Source organism: Meleagris gallopavo, chromosome 1 (assembly GCF_000146605.3).
Source record: "Meleagris gallopavo isolate NT-WF06-2002-E0010 breed Aviagen turkey brand Nicholas breeding stock chromosome 1, Turkey_5.1, whole genome shotgun sequence".
NCBI lineage: Eukaryota > Metazoa > Chordata > Aves > Galliformes > Phasianidae > Meleagris > Meleagris gallopavo.
This window is the reverse complement of record NC_015011.2, coordinates 24,020,485-24,043,598: the sequence shown is the minus strand read 5'-3', so window position 1 is coordinate 24,043,598 and position 23,114 is coordinate 24,020,485. Positions and strand designations below refer to the sequence as shown.

Genomic DNA, 23,114 nt, shown 5'->3' with positions numbered 1-23,114 from the left:
CTCTTTCATATCCATCACAAAATCACTGAACCTACACCCTGCAATATGGATTGGGGTGAATCTGGAAATACAGCCCTCCTGGGACTTGTGATAAGATCTCCAATTGTGTCAGACTTATTGCCAGAATTTTTCTTCAAACTTATACTCCCAAAATGTTATTTCTCTAAAAAATAAATAATAATAATAATAAATTATCTGTGAAAGCTACCATTTGTGTGTATTTGCAGTATAGCTAATGAATCTTTCAAATAGGTGTTTCACTTTCTACTGATGTATTTATTTCCCCCCAAATTCACAGAGCAATTGGAACAGAATATGGGTTATGCACTAGAGAAAACATTTTGACCAATACAAGTTCCAGATAAAATCCTTATGAGCATATATTTAGTATGATATTTGATATCTCTTTAATCATCCTATATTTTAAGGATTCGTGGCCATGCTGTATTGGTTCTCAAATGGTATGAAAACAAGCTTAGCTCAGAGGAGTACAGCTTTTTCATACTGGACAAGAGTCCAACTAACTCAAGTGTTAGAATGACATCTTCAGTCCTAAGCAGTGTCCAGTGGCTTTGGTGAGAAATCTTGAGCCTGAATTTGGTGACTGTCTCTTGAGATAGTAAGGTGTGGAGAAAAGTGACAATAGAGCCTTTATCTTGTCTTTTAAGTGTAGTGGTTGCCACCAAAATGACGACATTTGTCTGTTACAGCAAGGATAGTAAGAATTAAAATTGATAAGCTGCACAATTCCTCCAGTGTTTTTAACACCACAGAAAATACATCTTTGGGTTCAAAGGGAGGTGTGTGCCTCAAACTGGAGTCCAAAGAAAAGCCCAGTGATGCGAGGGTTTCTGGAATGTGAGGGTGCCTTCCTCATCTCACATTCACAGATGGCGTGCCCGTCTTTAATTCTCTATGTGGAATATGTGGATGCTCCCCATCTGTGAAGGAGGAGCGGGGAGCCGGCCCAGTCAGCTTTCCATTGCTTCCCAGTGTGACGCAGTATTTGGCCTGCCCTCTACACCCAGCAGGAGATGCTGTAACCTCTGTGGCTTTTTATTTTTTAACTTCCCCAGTGTTTCCTCTCACCGTGAGGCCTAAAACATGACCTGTCATGATGTGCTTCCATCTAATTGGCTTTACTTTCTGGGAAGCTTCTCAAAAACTAGGTCTTTACCATGACTGAAAATTATTTGCAGTAGAAACTATATACTGACATAATGAGCTCATCCTCTACTTTTTTTAGTTTTTTTCATAGCAATTGTGTTGTCATTTGTGCACAGCCAACTTTAGAATAGTTGAGTGGCTATTTAGAGTTGTTTTAATTCTGTAGCTTGAATTTTAACTGAGTTCATTTTGACTCAGACTCTTAACATTCGACCCTTCCCAGCTGAAACCCCTGTTAACACGCGTAAATTCAGAGGCCTTCTAGTCCAAGCAGTGACCTTTACTCTGCTGCTGTCTTAGGCGAGGTTTATCACTCTGACAGAACCGAAGTAGAAAAAAAATCAGTGAGTGATGTCAGTGAGAAGCAAAGAGAACCAGAGTAGGAACTTTTACTGGCCATAGTACATCTGTAACTAGCTGCAGCTCTTCCCTTTTCTTCACTGATGGAGGGAAGATTGTTCTGCCAGCCATTATTCATTCCCAGTGAGCAGGGATAATCTTTCTTAATCCCTTGGAGGGGCTTGTTTGCAATATGTTCATTCTCTACTTTAAATCACTTTTTACATAGGACCAGATTCTGTCATGATTTTTCCTGCCAAGTAGTAGCTTCGACTGTTAAATATGCAATAGTGAGTATGGACAAGAATGAAAAGAGATAAACTGCATAACTGTGAAATCCAGCTATGTGAATTTTCACCTGCAGTTATTTTTCTTCATGAGCAAGTATATACACTTTTTTATGGTCAAAATTCTTCATATAGACAAGCGAGCGATAAGTCCATTTTTTGGAAAACCGAAGAAGGAGGAAAGCCTGCAAACTGTGCAATTCTTCTTCGCAGGTTCATCTTCAGCCATTAAGACTAGGAGTGTTATGGCCATCCATAACATACATCACATAGACAGACATAAAGAAAACATGAGGAAGCAAGGCTCTTCTAACATTTCAGTTCTTTGGAGAACTACTCTGATAATAAATATACATATGTTTAATCATGTAAGCAGTACAATTAATGCTCCTAATAAGTGTGGCTTCAAAAAGGAGATGCAGTAGAAATGACCTTCTGTCATTTGGAGCTGTGCAGACTTTGAAATTGAAGATGTCTAAGAACAAATTCTTGATATTCCTCAGACATTTCACAAAGTTAAAGGCACTTACATGGAAGAGGATTACATTATTTTAACTACTCTCTTCATTCAGCTTGTCATGCAAGACAGATTCTTTACTCACAGTGTTAGATTTGTATAATCTATGCATTTTATATTATTGTTGTTTTTTTATTTTATTTTTACTGCCAGTATTGGCCATTATTGTAATTGTTTTTTTAAAGTATCCATGATTACAAATCATAATGCACTTAATAAATGTAGTTGCACACATGTAAGCTTCTGTCATTTGATTTTGTTCTGATTTTCTTCAGTGTAATTTCTATTTTTGCTACTGGTATGCCAGAGAAGTACTGGATTGTTTACTACTGATATATCAGAGTTATTCTGGGGAAGATTCTTATCCAGTGCAATAAGAAAACCCATTTTCATTTTGAAGAACAAAGCCTGTTAATTGTATGATAGTTGCACATTCAGACAGCAGTGTTCTTGGGTTTGACTAATTGTATGTTATGCAAACATATCTTGTCAAGAAACCTGATCCAGTGTCCATTCAGAGCTCAAAAATTTTTGAGACAATAGTGAACTCAGGGAAAGAGACAACACAGGAAGCAGAGGGGTTTTAACTTGATGTTAGTTATTTCAATGCATTTTGAGCAAGAAATCATTTTCCATGTTAATAATCTAACCCTTTCATGTGTTACTGATTTTAGTTGATGAAGGAATTTCCTCTTCTCAGCATGTTCAATATCCATGAAAACCTGCTAGAAGCTTTGTTAGAACTGCAAGCATATGCGGATGTCCAGGCAGTCTTAGCGAAGTATGATGGTAAGTCCATATATATGTATATATATATATTTTTTTTTTCTATATGTATTTTTTTCTATTTTCTGGAGCACACAAAAGCATTATTCATTAGTCAAGCTTTTAAAAATTAAGAAATACTGTAACTTAGGTGATTCACAAAAGCTTCCTAGATCCCCTTACACAGCCCTTATTCCAAAGATTATGTATTAATTTTTTTTCCTGCCAACCCTGCTTTATTCATTTTACAAAGTAATGGAATTCACTTACTAGAAGCTCTTCAGTGATGTTTAAAGAATGACTGTTTAGGTTCGGCAAACTCTTCATTGCATGGTGTTCAAACATTGTCTGAAGACAGGATTATCTGCTCCCATGTGGACTTCTCATGAATGTTGACTAAGTTGATTACAAGTACTTTACAAACAGTTGATTTCACTTCACAGCAGCCTAGTGAGTAGCAAACTTCATTTCTTAGGGGGAAAAGATGGAAAGCTCAGTGGACTTGATGAACTTTTCACTCTTATTTTCATTTTCAGTATTTTCCGCAAGCATTGGCCTAATGCAGTATGTGTCACTTTTTTTGTTTAAGTCACACCTCATCTTACAGCCTGAAACAGAGAATGGACTGGGTAAAAATCACCAAATGGCATACTTTGTTAAGTTAAATAGGTTTTCTTTGTATTGTGTAGAAACTTTGGGACAGATGCAGGAAGAGAATCCAGTTATCTTGAGCAACATTAATCATCCTTAGCAATGTCACTCTTATTTTCCCCAGCTTACTCACTGTCCACTTGGTAAGTTCTGCAAAAATTGAGTCAAGAATGCTGCAGCCATCAATTTCCTGTTTTGTTCCTAGATGATCCTCAGAAAAGTGTCATTCTGTGTGCTGGAATGTGGCAAGGAAGGTTAAGAAATGAGTATTATCCAGTTACATAACTAAAAATTGGATGGTAGTATGCACAAACAAAGTGACTGAATTAAGTGAAACAGTATAAATTTTGATATTAACTCTTTCTCTACCTATACCTTGTAGCCTTTGAAATGTTTTAAATTATTACATCTTACAGATTTTCATGTGTTCCTTAGATAAGACCACCAGTATCGGCCCTGGAACTTCTACTCACAGTACTTTGGCCACTCTTTCTATTTGATTCTTCTGAAAAACGTACCATCCTTTTCATTCTGTCTTTAGCTGATCTTTCCTATTTGTCTACTGAACTTCTTTCTACGTCAGCTGTTTTGCACAGCAAGTTTCTGCATTCTTTTGCTCCCAGTTCCTACCAGAAGCTCCTTGTTCAGCCAGTGGTACTCGCTCCCAATTTCATCTCTACCCCACGTAGATGTACGTGTACAGGTTGGCTTTTCAGGGCACTGATGGTCGTAATATATCTTCTCATCCACTTTACAGTTCCTGTCTTAACCATCTTTTCTTTTTCACTTACCACCTTTTCCACTTTCCCCTTTTTTCTGTGCCTTCTGTCTTCTCTTTGTTGAACTTTCTCTGCTTGAGTGCCAAAATGTCAAACAGTATAAGAGCCCATAGAAACAGAAACTTTTCCCTGTGAGCTGCACTACTTGGCCCCATATAATTACATGGAACTGTGGCAACAGGATAATGTGTAAGTTCATCCTAATACTGAGAAGTACACTTGATGAACAAAGAATCTTTAGAGGGTATAAATGAAAAAAAAAAAAAAAGCCGAAGGTTCCATGTAATATGTACTAGCTGCTTTCTTCTAACATTTTATAACTTAGGAAACTAAGATAAATTTTAAGGAGGTTAGCAGTTGACTACTGACTTGCTGCTAACATGGTTAACCTGCCAAATTTCAGCCTATGGTTGAGCTGAGGTATTTTAAGGGAAGTGTTTGATTACAGGCAACTGTTAGCAATTGTTGCTACTACCAGTCCAGCATGGAATGTTTTCAACTCTTTCTGGAGTTGAATCATTCTGAGCAAAGATCAAAATGTTACTCGGGCTTTTAAGTACTGCCATCCAGTAGGAGTAGGAGTAGTAGGAACTCTGCTAGAGATCTTGGTTATACTTAGTTTGGTTGAAAAAATCTGCAGTTGAAGTGGTAACATGGTATGTGATGCAGATGTAGTTCCCCACAGATTTTGTTTTGGTACATTAGAAAGAAAGTAAACAGAAATGCCTATTTTTCTGCCCCAGGCACAATGGGACTTCAACACCTCTTACTCTTTAATGTAGTTCTCTAATAATAGCTCTGGGACATAGCAGACCTATGGCAGAACAGGGAATTAAATCAGCCTTCCTAAATTTCAGATTGAACTCCTGTGCTAGGTCTACTTTTGCATACTGAAGCTGATCTCTAGTTTTAGACAATATCATGGTAGCGCTTTGTGTTATAGAAGGTGATAAAACAATGGAAGGTGAATTTTGTTTTCTCAGAAGCATCTGATGTAGTCAAAACTGAGGTTATAAATGTATCAGATGTGGATTTTTCAAACTAAAACTCTTTTTACTTTATCTATTTGCATTTTCACCTAATTCTTTGCCTTATATAAGCAGAAGTATTTGTATATGCTGGGTATACACAAAGACTCCACAAGCACAGGCTTAACCAGTATGACTCTTACAGCTCGTGAGTCTCAGAAGGCTCATCTCACGGAGTCTCAGCTCATTTTAGAACTCATCAGCTTCATGTGTTGTAAGATTTATTGGATTATAAAACAATGAACTCATTTATGCTTTCCCATCTACAGTTTCTGTTGGTCCCACTCCACTGTCTTTTTTTTTTTGACTGGGACCAACTTGATTTATTGTATTTTGATAACATGTGAACAAATTATTTTCTTCAATGGCCTGCTCCCACCCTGAGTTAAAGCATTAGAACACATTGTGCAAAACCTCAGCCTCTGCAAGCAGACACACTGCTTTACCAAAAGCTCTGTGTTAAATAGTGTTTATATTATGCACCTGGCAACAGAGCTGATGTCTATACTCATTATTCATGGAAAAAGGGCCTCATTAGTGGGAAGTCATGCACTGCTGCAGAGCTACATCATTATAGTTTCAGAGTTCAGTGCCTGTCAATAGAGTGCAGATGACCTAAATACTGTTGAATTCTAAAAGAAGTTTTGGCTCTGTTTTGACACACATCCATGTTATTTACAGCAGAAATAGTTATAGATGCTGAAGAGACTGATGTTGATGGAATAAGCTTCTGGTATTCACAGTAGATAATGTTTATCTGCTCTTCCCTTGCTTTTTAAACTGATTGTTTTTCAGTGGAGTAGATCTGCTTGTTGTGATGCTTCGAACAAATGGTTTATTAACTTCCTTGGACAGCCAGGGCCATTCTCTGGTAACCTGAGTGTTGTGTGAAAACTCAGACCTTCCTGATAATTGAAAGTAAAATTTAAAAAGGTTAGAGGCCTATTTATGTAGTTGTAGTGATGCAGTGATCACTCCCTAAAGCACTCCTTGTTTTCTTATTTTTTTAAGTCAGTTTACCAAAGGCATTATAAGCCTTCTGGGTTGCAGGAGGAACATCTTATCGTCATTCTTCTTTCACTTAAACACTTGCAAAGAAGAAGGATCACATCACCATATAGGCAGTTCTGAATCCGGATCACTAGAAAAGAGAATTCAGAACTCAATATACATAGAAATAAAGTGTGAGGCTTTTGATCTGTTTGTTTGGTTTCTGTCTTTTATTGTGTTTTTTCATTTTTTTATTTAAAGAGGTCTCATTCTACTCCACTTTTTTTTGGTAACTGCTTACTCCAAACAATCCTGCTCTTAAGTTAGCGTGAAATCAAAATGCAAACCTTAGAAATAAACAATTAGAAACAGTCATATTTGTCTTGGAATATGCATGATGATCACGAATTGATCATATTCTTATTCAGTCTTGGAGTATAGATTGCAGAATTATTTTAAGTTTGACAGATTTTCCTGTGAAAGTCAAGCATAAAAGGAATTTCGACCTTTACTGATATGAAATCCAAATAGTTAATGTAGAGAAATAAGTTTTCTAGAATGCAGCACATTCAGAGTTATTCTACTTTTTTATAGTCTGTCCTTTTTTGTGTCCTTACAACTTATGAAATATGTAGATTTTAATTACATCAAACTTCATGTCATTTCTAAATAGCTAATCAACTAATCAGATGGAGTACTCATTTATATCAGCTATGGTCTCTAGAGCTTTTGTGTGTATATACATATTTGAGATCATAGCTGCAGGCCATCAGTTTCATTACTCACCATGATCATGTCTGATACTACTGAAGAGATTTTCTACCTGGTGGAGCTAACTTGCTGTTTCTTCTCCATTCTAGTGCAAGAAAGAGTTCTTTTTTGAGTTAAAGATATAGCAAATGGCAATATGGAAGCAACCATTCATGGTATTTTATAATAGTTCAGTTTATTTGAAAGACAGACCTTACGTTCCTCTTAGTTAAGATCAAACCAAGCCTACTCTACCACCTCAAATGTAAATCAGGTAACAAATTCAGGTTGGTTAACAGCAGTATCAGGAGAATGGCTTGTCCTTTTTCCCCTTAAATTTTCTTCTTCAGTTTCTGCATCTGAGAACTGGTTTCTTTACCTCAGAATCACTTGTTACCTGTTACTTGGTCTTTCCATCAGTTCTTTGTCCTTACCATCTGATTGGTTTTTTAGCTGTATGATTATGTTTGAGGCTTTTTGGTGGATTGGTTGTTTCTCCAACTTTTACAACACCACAGAAAGTCTGAACTAATTGCACCGATCTTGATCTTTTAAATCTTCTGTAGGATAAATGGTTCCTTCCCCTCTAGATGCATGTAAGATTGAGCACAGTAAAATCAAGGGAACTGACACCTGCCCTGGCCACCAAAATGTTCACCTCAGCTATGATGTATTTACAACCAGCAATGAGCTTCAAGATATGTCCTTATCTGAACAGTTTAAGTGCTAGCTGTGCTCATGGCAAAATAGAACACTCCTCTTTGTGCTGAAATGCTTTTCCTGTTCTTTCAGGGAATCAAAACGAAGGCCTTACCATACACTGTGGCTAAGTGCTTGTTTGATTGGGATGTCTCCCACCAGTGAGGAAGAATGTCAAAACTACAGAAAATCAGAACTGCTTTTTGTTGCAAGCCCAAAGTAAACATTATATTGTTATGATCATAGTTTTGCTCCCTCCAGCATCGTTTCTAACTTTTTTTTTGTGGAGAAAGGGCCCAGGCAATGACTGTTCTTGTAGGAGATAATACCACAAGACAGTAGATCTGTCTGACAAAGTGTTTTTCCCCTGATGTTCCGTTCATATTTTCCATTATTGAATTCTATCCCATTGCTATTGTCTTAACCATTTTTATCAGCCTAATTTACATTCTTACATAATACTTGTATCTTTATAGATGACTGCATTTCTCTTTTGTCGTCACTCATCCAGCTGACGCATATTTATTTAGTAGACCACTTTCAGTCTTTCCCACAAGGAATTCCTTCTACCACCTGTGCAAAAGCTGACGATCTGGTCTGCAGGTGCAGAGAACTGGGGGAGTACTGTGCTGACAAGGCAAGTGTTGGCCTATCACTTAAATACCAGAGTCTGCAGACAAGCTGAGAGAGAGAAAATCAGCACTGGAGTTCGCCACCAAGCCATAGCACAATACATGTCCTTTATTTCATCTTTTTTTTGTTGGTTTGTTTTTATGTCTTCACAAAACGTTTTCCGGTTTATTAATATAATTAACAGTTAGGTTTTTAGAAATGTCTGAATGAATCTGGTAGCTTAAATGTAGTCTCCAGTACTGTACAAAGAAGGACTCACAGTTTGACTGGAATGGTCTTAACTGTGCAAAATATGGTCAAGATTTGTGGTTTATTTCAGTAAATATATAAGGGCTCTTAATGCTGATAAGACTACTCACCTATCTGAAGTTAAACCCATAGGAATCTTCATTGCTGACTTGGGAATAACGTATCCTTTAGGGTAAAAAAAAAAAGGGGGGAATAATTACTGATTAGTGACTGAGATTTTTGATTATTAATGACTAAAGCAATTGCAACACGCTCATCTTTTCACACTTGGGGCTTTCTGGTGATTTGGCTAGGGAATGCTGCCCTAGTCTGTATTCAGATTCATCATTTCTAGGTGTATTTGCTATTTTATGAGAATCATAAACCCCAAGACCTATTTAGATGATTTACGGTATATTCTGGATATCATGAGTCAGGGAAATAGTGGTGTTATGGTTGCAGGTCTCTATCCATAGTATTTTTCCATTAGTTCACTCTCAAAAACAGCCACTTACAAAGCAAAGAGCTAGAAAGAATTCACTTTTCCAGCCCTTCCAAAAGCTGACTGAGGCTAATTCAAAGAAATTGGTTGTTAATTAAGTATAGACTATTTTGTATTCAGTTTGAAGATAAAAACAATAAAGAAGAAGGAGAGGTTTTGTTTTTTTTTTAGATTGTCATGTCAATTCTTACTGGGCAAAAATGTCTTGATGGTTTCAACAACAGAATCACAGTCACATATTTCAGCACATGGTGAGAACTCCACAAGTAATAATAGAAGGGTGGAAAATAGTATATGTGATGATATTTTCCCATATGGCTCGAAGAGCTGGACACACTCATTTATGAATACCTTCACTTTAGTTCCTGACAGGAGACTTATCTCCTAGGGCTAATTCAGATTTGATTCCTTTGCTAAATTCAAGTTGTAACCAGGCATAATTGTTTTATGCTGTTTTCTAAAATATGAGAGTGCAATTTAGGAAATGAAACCTAAATTATATGAGGAAGTATTGTAAGTAATCAGGCCAAGATATAGAAGAAGTAAATATATATAGTCCAATATGGAGCAAGCAAAAAGCATAACGCAGGAGTAAAGCAAGCATGGACCTAGCAAGGGTGATCACTGTCTCCACAGCAACATAAACATGGACATTTGTATGTATGTATTCTATTGTCAAGGGACTGTAGGTATTATCCTCAAATAACTGCTGCTTGCTTATTAGGAGCACAGTTCTGGAAGAGCCCTCCTGGGTAAGTCAGGTTGCCTGCTGTTGCATTCACTACGTGGTATTACACTTCCCGTGAGCTGAGAAAGCTCCATCCTAAAATTAGGTATTTTGTTTGTCCCACTATTCTACCTGCAAATCTGCCTACAGACTTCACTGCCTAGAAACTTTCTTTTAATCCCCAGTTTGAACTTAATGTTCAACTGTTTATCTTTGTGCCAATATTGCCCTTCACCTAAGCAGTTATTCTTCTCCTGTAGTGTTCTTTGTGGATGTGGACAGGGAGCAGATGCATCTTTTCTCAGACTTTCATTCATTCGGATTGTTAAAAAACAATGTATTTTATTAACTTCTGTTGTTCTTGAACATGAGTGACCAGATTTAAACAGAGCATTCTCTTGAAAAATCCCATTGCTTTGGCAGGAATTTGCTAGGTTTGAACTGACGGAGGAGAAAATATTTTCTGTGAGATAACAATGACTTAGTGGCCCAGAGAAACACTTCAATTGTAAGGGGGAAGTATGATATTCTACTGACCAATTTTAAAACTTTTATTGAATTTTAAAACATTTTATGAATGACTGCAAATCATTGGAGTATCTGGGTTTTTTTTTTATTGTTGTATTTTGTATTTTGTTTCCTTTTGCACTCAGAAAGATACCTTTCAGTCCATTTATGATTGAAAATGAACCTTCAAGTGGAAAATAAAGAGTGGTATATTATGAAAAACATTGTTTCTGTTTACTGGAAATGGCTTTTAACTCCTAATGCTGAGAAAAACCTGGTGAAAGGAGAGTTATTGGAGATCCTTAGAAACATTTTCTCCTCCTGTCACTGACGTTGTTCTCAAATATGTGTTTTTAGCTAGCTTCTGTTGATGTAGTAACTAACATATGCTTCACCTAGTCTGCTCTGCATGCTGTTGATTGTAATTATTTCAGTTGTAGTACAGTTAACTACAGTTAAGTAGTCCTGTGAAATTAAGTTGGGGTGTATCACAGGGTAGCCCCCAACAACTTTTGTACGCCTCACCTTTACTGACACCTTTACTACTTCTTAGAGCAGTAGTCTGATTCCACTCTTACAGATGGCCTAGTCCAGTGCCTTACGTTTTCAGTATTTACTGTAGGAAGCTGTAGTATCATTTCTAGGCATGATGCTTCTGATAACTTAGTACCCAATTGGGTTTTACTTGAGTAGACAGTGTGCTGTGTGCAGAATCCAGCTCTAAGTATTGGGTTTTACTGTTTGCTTGTTTGTTTTGTTTCCTTTAAGCATAATCTTTAACATCATTTTAATACTGGAATATTTTGATCAGTATATAGTATGTCTGTTAGGTAGATTACCAGTGTGAAAATTATTCTCATACCTGTAAGAAAAAATATACGGCTAAGATTTATTATGCAGTATTGATTACTACTCTTTGTATGCTTTGTGCCAGTCTGCTGGTAGAGAACAAATAAATAAAGTTGTACTAATGGGTTTTGTCAGGGTTATGGCTGCTTTTCATATCTGGGACAATATAAAATGGCCAGAGACTGATGAGTATTTTTGTTCAAAATTTCTTTAAGAGGCAAAACACCTTAGTTTCTTGTTGATCTTTAACTAATAGTTTTTTACTTGCATGTAAAATCCACTTAGATATCTGTATTAACTTGTATAGTTGCCATGTATGCTTATTAAACAACTGCTTCTTGGTGACAACAGAAGGGAATAAGAGCCCTCATGTATTTCTTAGATATCTCATAAACTATGGAAAAAATCACATTTTCGAGTTACCTTTATGTTTATGAAATGGAGTATGAATTCTTTCACTATATCTCTGTCATGTCACTCTTTGAATTAGTTCTCTGTGGCCTCTTTTGCTACTTAAATAGCAATTTACTGTTATGAGTTATAAAGTGTATGTATTTAACTTGGTTGGAAGTTTGAAATCCATGTAACATGGTAGTATGAGTCCCAAGGACAGAATGTACTCTGAATTCACTTAATTATTTTGTACATCCCATGCATACTTTGAAGTATCAAACACTTCTTTCTGTCTGCAGACTTTTAAGGGTTCCAGTATTTACTTTTTTCTTTCTTTTCCACAGACATAAGCTTACCAAAATCAGCAACAATATGTTACACAGCTGCGTTGCTCAAAGCCAGAGCTGTCTCTGACAAGTAAGTGCATAAGAACCACTCTCCAGCAAAATTCCTGATTTAACTCAAGATTTTTCTTAGCTGAGCCCACACCCTGACAATCTGTTGAGTAAGCAGGATAGTTCAGTCCTGCAGAAATCCACAAAATTGGTTTATATCTGAAAAAAAATGCATTGAGTAAACATTGCACTTCTAATATTAGAGAAGAAGAAAAGAAGAGAAATAGCTTTCGTGTTTCACTTCTGTATATACTACCTGGGTGAGCTTTAGCTTCCTAGGTAGTATAGTGAATATACAACTAAAAGATGCTGTGGTGGGTGTGCCTTGGCTTTTGAGCCAATATGATGAAAATTCAACTAAAGGTGCTGTGTGGCTGAACATCTTCAACTTTCTATAAACCTGATCCCAAAAAGGTAATAAATAAATGCGGATACACTGACAACAATGTCATTTTACAAAAGCTGTCAGAAGACTGCTTAGATAGTGGCAGGTGCATTTAGCATTACCATGTCAGGGATTCTGAGAGGTAGATGTTGTTCATATTTTTAGACACACAAATATCTGCTCATTCCTGTTACGGTTGTCTCTTGGGTCTCAACCTTCCAAGGTGCTGAGCACATCTACTTTTTGCCTGTGGACTTGAGAGCACTGGCCCATTCCAAAAGTGTGCTCAGCTCTTTGTGAGACGGAGCTCAAAGATCCCAATTCCGCTCTCAGATGCCTTCACACAAATCCCAGGCAGGAGTTGTGTCTGTGCACCCGAGGTTCGGAATGCCCCCCTAAAGTTGGAAAGCAAGTAGAGTGGAAAGCCATTTTCTTGACTGACATCCTGACAGTTTTTGCTTTTAAAGTGTATGTACACATCAAGATCTAAGTAATTTTCTTTCATTCTTTTTATCCTGTAGATCGCCAGTACCTACTGCAACATCTTTCCTCCCTACACAGCGACTCCAGCTTGGGAGGGCAGGGCTAAGGTTGTCACAGCTTTCCCTGTGGTGTCTGCCTGCCAAGTACAGCTCTGGAGTTAGCCGTGGGGTGTGAGGTGAGAAAGAGATTGCATGGTCTGGTTTTTCATTCACTGGGGCAGATGATTCGCCCACAGTTTGGGCATGCTACCTTCAATGGTGCTGCGGCCAGTAGACCACCTGCTACTGCTGCTGCATCGTGCTTCCATCCCAACCTGACCCAGGGGCATTGGGTTGGGACCTCCCTCAAACCTCCCCAAACCTGTTTTTAATAGAAACCCTCCAACAATTATTTGGCATTGGGTTTTTTCACTTTTATTTTTTTCTGCAACTTCAGCCTTGAATATGCCCCTTAGAAAAGGTACCTAGAGCAAATTTAGCTTAGTGACAGAGAAAGATCTGACTGTTTCAACTGACTTCCTGCCATGACTAGCTACAAACATGCTTTCCACTTCTGCTGGGATTTTCATTGTCCTTGACATAATAGATCGTTATTTTCCACTTACTATAGAAATTTGGAAAGCCCAGGAAATTGATTCAGTTTGCTTGTATGAACCCATGGTCTAATGCCTTTTCTGTCCTTTTCCTACCAGCATTTCTGACCCAATATGTTTTCTTCTTTGCTTTTCTAGATTTTCTCCAGAGGCTGCCTCAAGGCGAGGGCTGAGTACTGCAGAGATGAATGCAGTAGAAGCTATTCACAGAGCAGTAGAATTTAATCCACATGTGCCAAAAGTGAGTATGGAGAAAGCACTGTTGTAGCTTTAAAACTGCTGAGATCCTATCTCCTGTTTTATTGTATTAAATATCAAGTGATCTAGTGGAAAGGGGGGGAAGCACTGGGAGGGCAAATAAGATGATCAGTGTGGTTTTATTCTGGTTTTCAAGTTTGAAGTATCTTCTACTGTGGGCCTTGAAACTTGAAATTTTAGCTGAAGTGAGTCGTCTTTGTGACCAAGAGTTGTGTACTGTGTTGTAGTTGTAGATATCACCAAATGCTGTGCTGCAGAGCAGAGCACGTAGGGACAGATTATTCTTTACACAAAAGCCATGAAAAATCTTCTGGTTTAAAACAGTGTCACTTTTTGTTTTGATGACTAAATAAAAGAATATATTTTGATACGCTATATGAAAAGCTTATGTTTAGAGTTTGTAATATGCTTCAAATAAATTACATTAGTAATTCCTTATGTAGCACCTGTCATTAAGCTCTGAGAAAACACAGGTCAGAGATGAAAAATCACTGAGAACTACAGAGTTCAGTAAGAAAATGGATTTATGTTGTAATTTCATAATTCTCTCCCTAGATATGTATCTCAGCAGTAAGAATCTTGCCTGTGGCTACTAAAAGCTAATGTATTCAATTGTTTTTCACCTGATACTCAGTATTGCAGTCTAGAAGTTCATTGTAAAGGCAAACTAGAGGCAGATGTTTTTTGGCCCTTGAATCACTGAACCTCACCCTGCAAAGCTCATTTGAACCGTATTGCCCTGTGAAAGCAAGCAGCCTTGCTGGAGAGCAGAAGACTGGATTATCTTCATATAGGGAACCTCTTCATTAGCTGAAGTTGAACACCAAGTCTGGTCAAGCTAAACTCTGAATTTCTCCCATGTGTACACATATATTGGAGATAGTTTTTTTCTCATGCATTTCAGGAATTAAGTATTTTCTCTGTAACATATATCTGTTATGCCATCCACTAAGTAGCGTAGTTCAGCTGTCAGAAAGTTAGGCTGCTTAATAAAGTCACCTAGGCATTCTCTACAGACAATGTGGCAAGAAGGGACTGTGTTAGACATCTCTAGATAGACTTTCCCTCCAAGGTGCCTGTTTCTGCACTGGCTATGAAAAGAGCAACTATTTTCCAGTAAGATCCAGATCTTCAAACAGCAAGATTTATGTGACCTCCTTTGTATTATTAGCTGATGTTCTACTTTTGTGCCAAGCTGTACAATGAAAACATTGAAGTTTGATCCCAAGATTACTGCTCCTGTGGAACTTTTCACCTTCTTTCATCCCAATGGTTCTTGCACCAACACAGCCATTAATAGTCTCTTCTACTTGTTCATCTGTTTACTTCCCTATTCTAATCTTGTTATGCATGAAACTTTTAAAATGCTTTACTGAAGCCCATTTAGAGAGTTTTGTCCTTGTTGTCTAAAAAAACAGGTATCTTGCCAAGCAAGCAGTTTTGCTTGTCACAGGCTCTGTTTGTGAGCCTGTTCTGTTTTCTGTACTTATCTCCTTGCTTTTGATCTTTTTTTTTCTCCTTTAAAGTCTGTTTTATTGCATACACATTGTTTCCCTTCATTAAATAAGTGGTACTCCATTTATTATTCTCATTACTGGATCGCTTGATTCTGAATGGGGATCTTTGTTTTAAGTTTGTAATGCAAATCTGGCAGTTTCCTGGGCCAATTCTTTCACTGCTCAGGAATGGAGATTACTGGCTGCAATGGTTTCCACTTCTGCACATGCTCTTAATATCCATCCTGCTGTTGTCCCCATGCTCAACGTTACTGTGAAACTGAGTCTATGTCTTCACTTACTACTTTTTTGCTTGTTCTTTTTTTGTTTATACTTGTGCATTCTTTTCTTCAGCTTGATTTCCATTGCAAAATCTAATTTACTGTAAGTTGTGGCAGCTGCTCCACTATCTCTGCACTTCCACCCCTCTAACATGCTGCTGTGCTTGCAGATCAGTGCTTTACTCATTGCTTGTGACCCTTGTCTCACCTACCAACACCTGGCTAGGTAGCTTCAATAAAAGACTGAAACTCCCTTTCTGACAAGTACCTCCACACGTGAAATACAAACTGCATGTTATTCTCTGTGTTTCTAATGTAATGAAATTCTAGTCCTCATCTAAGTTCTCAATCTAGTTCACATTGTTAATTGATTCCTTCACTTTGAATTTCAAAGTCAGTTACTTGGAAATTAAAAACCATAGTGAAAAGTATAAATTATCAGGATAATGAGGTAGTAATGGCAGCAAAGTTTGGGCTTTCTTAGTTCATATTTTGACATTAAAACAGCATAGCCCATTACAGACTAACAATTTCACACTCATTTTCTCTTTGCTATTATAACTCATATTAACACTCATATTCTCTTTGCTTATAGCTAAAGGCTATTAAGGTGCCAATAACATATATATGATTATAATTTTATGCCAAGTATGGATATTACACCTCAATTTCCACTCAATTATGGTTGAATTCATATCCATTTTGTTCTTAATGAAATGGAAATAAGTTTTAGAGAGCAGCATCACAGAAAATCTAGCATTGCTACAAAATTAATATGTCTTCAGAAGCTTCTTTAGGATTTAAACGCTAATGAGTCTCTTGTTCAGGTTGAGGAATAAATAAGTAATAAAACTGATATACTATTAAAAGCATTTGCAAATATCTCAGCAGAATCTTTAAAAGAGGCTACACTATTATGTAGGAAAAAAATGTAAATGTTTCAGTATATTTATTCTCAAAAGATAATTTGGCCATTCTCAGTGCAAATCATTAAAATTTAGAATTGTCACAGAAAAAGATTGTTATTGGATATGCATTTTTGAAACATTTAACTGGAAATAGCAGACTTCTGCGCATGAGATGATGACACAAGGAGAAAGCAGGGAACACAGCTTGAACGCACTGAGAGATGTTGCTGTGCTTAGCAACAAAGGGTGACCAGGTCTTCCACTGGCCCGTTACAGGTTTGTGGGTTTGTGTCAAACCTACTTTGGACTCCTGCAGTCCTGCAGTCCTGCTGCTGATTTTCCATAGGAGATGCACATCCAAACTCCAGTCCGTTGTTCCATAACAATACTGCAGAGGTCAGATTTAGTTTTTAGACTTTGTTTCAAATGTACTTTGAAGATACAGGAACTCTTCAAGAAGAAGGAGTTTGTAAGTCCGAGATTCTCATCTTTACATAGAGATAAGAAACATAAGAAACCTTGCAAAACCACCTATCTTCTGTCTAGGGGCCAGTGTGTGCATAAGCCTTTCTTTAGCCTTCCTTCCAGCAATTAATATTCTTCTGGCACAGGGCTCTTTTTTTTAAGTATGTTTTGATGACAGTTTAATTCCCAGAGATCAGTCCATTAAGCCTCAGCTACAGCTGATAAATTGCCATTGTTTTTGAATTAGGCTGGAATCAAGATGCGACACATGAAGGAACTAGGTTTTTTAGTGAACCAAGGCAATACAGAGCTCAGAGCAATATACCACACGTATCCAGGAAGCTGGGCAGCTGACCTGGTTGACCTGATGAAAGATACTGCCTCTATCTCTGGAGGTTGTCTTGTTTATGTTGCTGAAACAGCTCAGCTTCAGCAAAATGCACTTTTATACCCTGGCAGATGTTAACTTTCTAAAAAGTAAGCAGTTAACCAAGAAGAATATTTTCAGGATTCATTTTAGTAGAAGAAAAGCATATCTATAGCCAATATAAGTCAGCAGTACAGCAGGAAAGATAACAAAGCAGAGAGCTTTGATTTCCACTAAGAGAAGAATCATAGCAAATTGTCTTGCTTACTTGTCTGATTTCCATCCATCTCTGTCTTAAGAGAGATTCTGTAGTCTGGTATACCTTTGCTTTAGTACAGCATCCTGTTTGGCAGTGTTGGTCCCAGGGAAATGTGCTGTCTGTGTGTGACAACATGCTGCTCAGAAAATCAAGAATAAAACAAGAAATGGTTTTAGTGCCACAGTTGGGGTATGACTGTCATTCTAGCGGGTTTTGTGCAGAAAAAAGAGGGTAGTACATGTTAGATCATGGCAGTCCATAGTCCGTGGGGTGTATGAAAAAGTATGTATGTATGCACAGAAGACTTCATCAGCATTATTTATCTGTTGTGTTTGGATCTTCCCCACTTATTTGTAATGCAGCGATCCAAGTTTAATGCTGATAAAATACAACAGCTGTTTATGAGATGTTTCTCAGCACTGGAACACCCTTCCTGAGTTGATTTGCTAGGCTGCCTTCTCTCAAGCTCATCTTTATAAGCTCCCTTCACACCTCCCAACCAAAAAAAATGTGTTGTGACATTGATAAGAGCTTTGAATCTAGCAAGGAGAGAAAACAAGTGTTGGTTCGTATATATGATTGTTAAAATTGAGTCAGAACTGTGCCCTGCACACAGTTGTGTGGGGTGGCCTTGTAAACCAGGGCCTGAATTTGAAGATTCAGACTGTCTAAATGTTACTGTTCCTTAAAGAAATGCCACTTCTGTGTATAAAGTGTTTCATAAAAGAATATAACCAACCATTAACTTGAACACTTCTAAAGATTTACCTGTTCTCCTTTTCATTCTTTATTATTTATTTCTTTTTATTTTATTTTTAATGAGGACTGTGTGTCTTTGAATGCTCTGTGGTTTCTAGTAAGTTGTAGTTGCTAATAGAAACAAATAATGAAAACAAATTTATTTAGCAGATGGGAAAGGAATCCACTCTACACACCCCATGATATTACAGAGAAACTATTCCAGATATGTTTAAAGAGGGGTTTTAACTGTTCAGTGAGACAGTGATTTGTTTTTGTATCTCCAGTAAAAAGGCCAGTCTTGTTAATTACCATCAATCCAATGTGAACTTGTTGTGTGACCTACAATTGGCTTCTCTGGGCATGTAGAATCCAGTATTTCTGAGCTGTATGAAGCTTGTGCTGTTCATCCCAAAGGGAGGAAGAGAGTTCCTGTTCAAACAATGTTAAATTCTCATGTTCTGGCCTGGAGGGCTGCTGTCACAGGTGCAGGAGTGACTATTGCCTATTTACAGCCTGAGCTGTGATTTCAGAGGCAAGATGCAGGACTGAGGAAAAACCTTCCTGAGATAGATTGATTTATTTTATATAGATTTATTTTATAAATGGGCACTGAAGTAGCTTATTAATTTGGAATGTTAAAAGCAGTCCCAGCAGAAAAATAGTGAGAGTACAGTCAATATTATGAAACAAATATTGTGTATTCAGTCAATTCAAGTAAGAAAATACGAACTCCACCTTATTACCCTTCACATAGACAAGAAAGTGCTAGCAGAATGCTATCACAATGTTTGTACCTATAGGCTTTATAACAATGAAATTAGTTTCCATTGTCATCCTCCAAATGCTCATTAAAAGATATATTCCCACTTGTGTCCATAGTGGCTATAGCTGAACACTTTGGTTCATGTTTTGCTTTTACAGTGTCAAGTAACCAGCCCATAAGCTACATGAAAAATACTGTTCCCCTTTTAACTCCTAACTGACAGCTTTTTGACAGGAGAAGTTTGGGGTGGGAAATGAAAGTCCAGAAAAAAATGAAGAAGACAGTCACAAAATCCAAACCAGCACAGTGTGGGGAGAAGGGCTGGGTGACATCTGATGGTGACAGAAATAGTTGGGCACCACAAGTATTCACTCCGAGTTTGGTTAAGGCTAGATTGTTGTGGCTTCTATCGATTGTCTTCTCCGAGCTCATTCCTTTTTTAAAGGAAAATGATAACTCTGTAATGATGGTAGTGTGTATTATTTCCTGTTCTAATTAAGCTTCTTTGTTTGTCACTGAAAAGAAGTGCAGATGGAGATGTGCAGGGCTTGCCATCTCTGTGCTCCCTTTATGCTGAGAGCTCTTGGCAAAGTTTCTCACTTACCCTATTGCTTAATGCTTCCTCTGCACAGGAACCACACTTGGGTTCAGAGCCATGTCAGGACAACAGAGGTTTCCTGTCTTCCCTGTGTACTCAAAGTATTGAAGATGTCATGACGTTTTGTTGCTTAAAATGTAAAAATCATGGTTGTGTTCACAAGTCAGTGTATCAGTAGGTACAGCTCAGTGAGGAATCTATCCAGAGTGTTGGTTGTTCCCTTGTAAGGCCCAGTGGATTTTGTACTGCTATGGCTTTTACCTGGATGCTAAGTTCCTACACCTATACTACTATAGAGACCAAGTTCCTCTAAGTCTGTGCTCTGGACAGAGCCTTCAGAAATGCACTGTAAAAAGCCAATTTACTGCTGAAAGGGCTCTCAATGCCCTCGAATTCTCCTTGAAAACACAGCAACACAGGAATTGATGACATACTCTAGAATATAAAATCAATTCATTTTCATGGACAGTCCTATGTCCCCTTCTTAATGATCAAGCTCAGTCTTTAGCTAGGTACCATTTTGGTGCCTATTACAGCTATTTAGGTAGGTTAAACAGATGAAGGCTTCCGAGTGTCCTCTCATAAAGTAGGCTTGTCATGACTTTGCTTTACTGTATTCCATACTTGCAGAATTTGACCTTTATGGTTCACAGTGTGCCTGACGAGAACTGTGCAGTGTTCTAGATGAGGTTTCTCTGGGTCTGTGTGCAATTATCATTCTTGCTGGCAATATTTCCAGAGTAAATAAGTTGATAGCTTATACGCCCAGAAGGTGAGTCTGACCTTTGTACATAGACCAAAAGCTATTACAAGGTCTGAATGAGACTTGAGCCATCTGTCAATTTTTGTGAGCCTTCATGAATATCACTGGACCAGATGATGGACTTCTTGTTTGGGAAAGTAGCTGTGGTAGAGTAATGAGGGAGGAGTTTTTCCTATTTTTGACCTAAAGAACTTTTAAAAATAGTTTTGCTGCTCTGGAACTGAGAAAAATGAAGACTAAAAAGTAATTGTTTGTATCAATACAAGTGAGTGAGGTCTAAGAATGATTTGCAAGTGTCAAGGTACATCCTACTACCAGGTAATTCCATGTGATGGTTTTTAATCACTAATAACAAGCAATCTGCATGTTTTCATTAACACTCCTCGAGGTAGGACATTCATTCCTGCTTTTCCCTTATAAATAGTTTCATGGCTTTTATGTTGTTTTCTTTTCCTTTGACTGAGATATTTAAATATTGAAAACTTCTCATTTACTCTTGCAAGAAAATACAGAATTGAGAGTTCTGTTCTAAATTAATAGAATAGATATCAGTCCTGCAGCCACATTCCATTCTGTTCAACAAGTAGGCATGGGATTTTAAAAGGGTGGCAAAGTCATATAGGCAGCAAATAAGAAAATTTTCTGTATATCTGTAAGCTTGGCAGCTCCTTTCCTCATGTCAGATCTTTATTCCATTCTTTTTTCCACTGTTAATCCCTTCTTACACTGCCCTGCCACTGAATTGCATCTTCTTCCCCTAATCTACCTGTTCTACAGATTTCCCAATTTTTTTCTGAAAGGCTTTATAGAAAATTCAAGTATCACACATGTTACTCCCACTGCTAATTTAGTTTGCCCTCCTTTAATAATTACCTGCATCAGAAATATATGATTTTCCTCTTTGAATCACTTACCTGTTTCCTGGTGTTGTCAGCTAGTTCTCTGCTTTGATCTTGTCCCCCTCAGATCCTTTACCTGCTTCTCCAGCTCCTTCCTGGCTTCTGGCAAAGAGGAGTCTAGTTTTAGGATGCCCTCCATAATATCATGCCAACTTGATTCTCAGCCCCCTCTGGCCTTTCCTCTTCCTTTTTTCAAGGATGATTTTGAATTCTCATTTGTTCCCTTTCTCCTTTTCTCCTCTTTCACACATCACAGAGCCAGTATGCAAGGATGCCCTGGAGTCTCCCATTCACAAATGTCAGTATCTGACAGGAGCTGTGAAAAGGTTACTGTCACTTCTGTGTGCCAAGTTGCCTTCCAGCCTGTGCTCAGTTCTTGGCAGTCCTTAGATTCTGCAACCTCATTCTTCCCATCCAAGGCAGAGACCAGTATGTAGACACAAAGACCTCTCTAAAGTAGAGGGGCTGCGTGCTTATTCTCTTTTTGCTGGTGATTGTCCATACCTTTTCTTTCATACCTTCTTTTAATTTTGCCAATCCCTGCCTAAAACCTGCAGCCTTTTTCTCATCTTTAACTCCATTCTTCTACTCCAGAACAGCCAGCCTGTCAGTAAATATTGTAGATTTTTTTCCCCAGAAGTGCTGCAGCCTTACACCTTTATCCTAGTGGCTAAAGGAGCCACCTCATCTCCCTCCTTTCTCTGTAATCCTCCTTTCTGTCACTGTCAGTTTCCTGTAATTCATCCCATCTCCATGTCAGGGTCTGTCCATGTGGTGTGTGACCCACCTGCTTCTTGTTGCCTCTTATATTAAATAGCCTAGTGGGCAGAACATTTGCTTTAGGGAGTCCTGGAAGAGAGCAACAGTTTTCCTGAAGAAAAAGTACTGCAAAGGTGGGAAGTATTCTGCTTCATAGAGGAGAACTGACAGACAGCAATTGATTCAGCAGCCTCCAATTTCTGTCTGTCATCCTTTCCCCTTTAAAGCATGCCAAAGCAAGGTGTGTCTGTTCCCCTCTGTTCTATCTTTCCCCTCCACTAGCAAGAAGGAAGGAACACCAGCAGTGAGGTGAATTCTGATCTGGCAGCAGTCTGACTGGCAGGCCAGGGAAGGAGGAAAGTCAGCTGCGTGAAGAACATTCAGGAGCTCTGTCTTCTCCTGCGACATGAATCCCGCATGTACTTCATTCACCGGCTGTTTTAGGGGATCCCGTAATGGGGAGAATTGTTTGTGGGTTTGGTCACTGGTGCTTTTCATTTTCACGTTTTCAGTATTTTGGTTAGCTAACTTAAACATGAAGGACTGTTGTATTTTTTTTTCCCTAGAAGTCTGATATTTGTTCCATTGTGTAAATGGTGTTACTTTGTAAATCGCTGGTAGCCCTGCTGTCCGCTCACCTTGTGCACTTGCAGGCCTGGTAACCTGCTGATGGCGATGCAATAAAGCAGCCTGCGTGCAAAGTACTGCCTGTTTCCTTATAGAAGAGCGAGGTGCCTCAAACTGCTTAATGTCTTCTTCATTATATTATAAATGCTTCTAATTTAAAAAGCTCTTGTAATTAGAGTCTCTTTTCTGCTTTGAGCCTATTTTTTTTTCTGCCTCTTTGATAAGAGAGACATTTCATTTTGAAACCCTTCACAGTCCTCCTAC

The 23,114-nt window shown here is 38.0% G+C and overlaps 1 protein-coding gene across 4 annotated transcripts in view; it reads left to right on the top strand.

The window, feature by feature from the left end:
* Nucleotides 1-23,114, top strand: part of ST7 (suppression of tumorigenicity 7) — a 133,610-nt gene that overhangs the window by 101,548 nt on the left and 8,948 nt on the right. For all 4 annotated transcript variants that reach the window (XM_010706685.3, XM_019612437.1, XM_003201976.4 and 1 more), the window contains 3 exons: nucleotides 2,985-3,099; nucleotides 12,156-12,228; nucleotides 13,805-13,907. In XM_010706685.3, coding sequence (XP_010704987.1) covers nucleotides 2,985-3,099; nucleotides 12,156-12,228; nucleotides 13,805-13,907 — 291 coding nt within the window. The remainder of the gene's footprint in view (nucleotides 1-2,984; nucleotides 3,100-12,155; nucleotides 12,229-13,804; nucleotides 13,908-23,114) is intronic.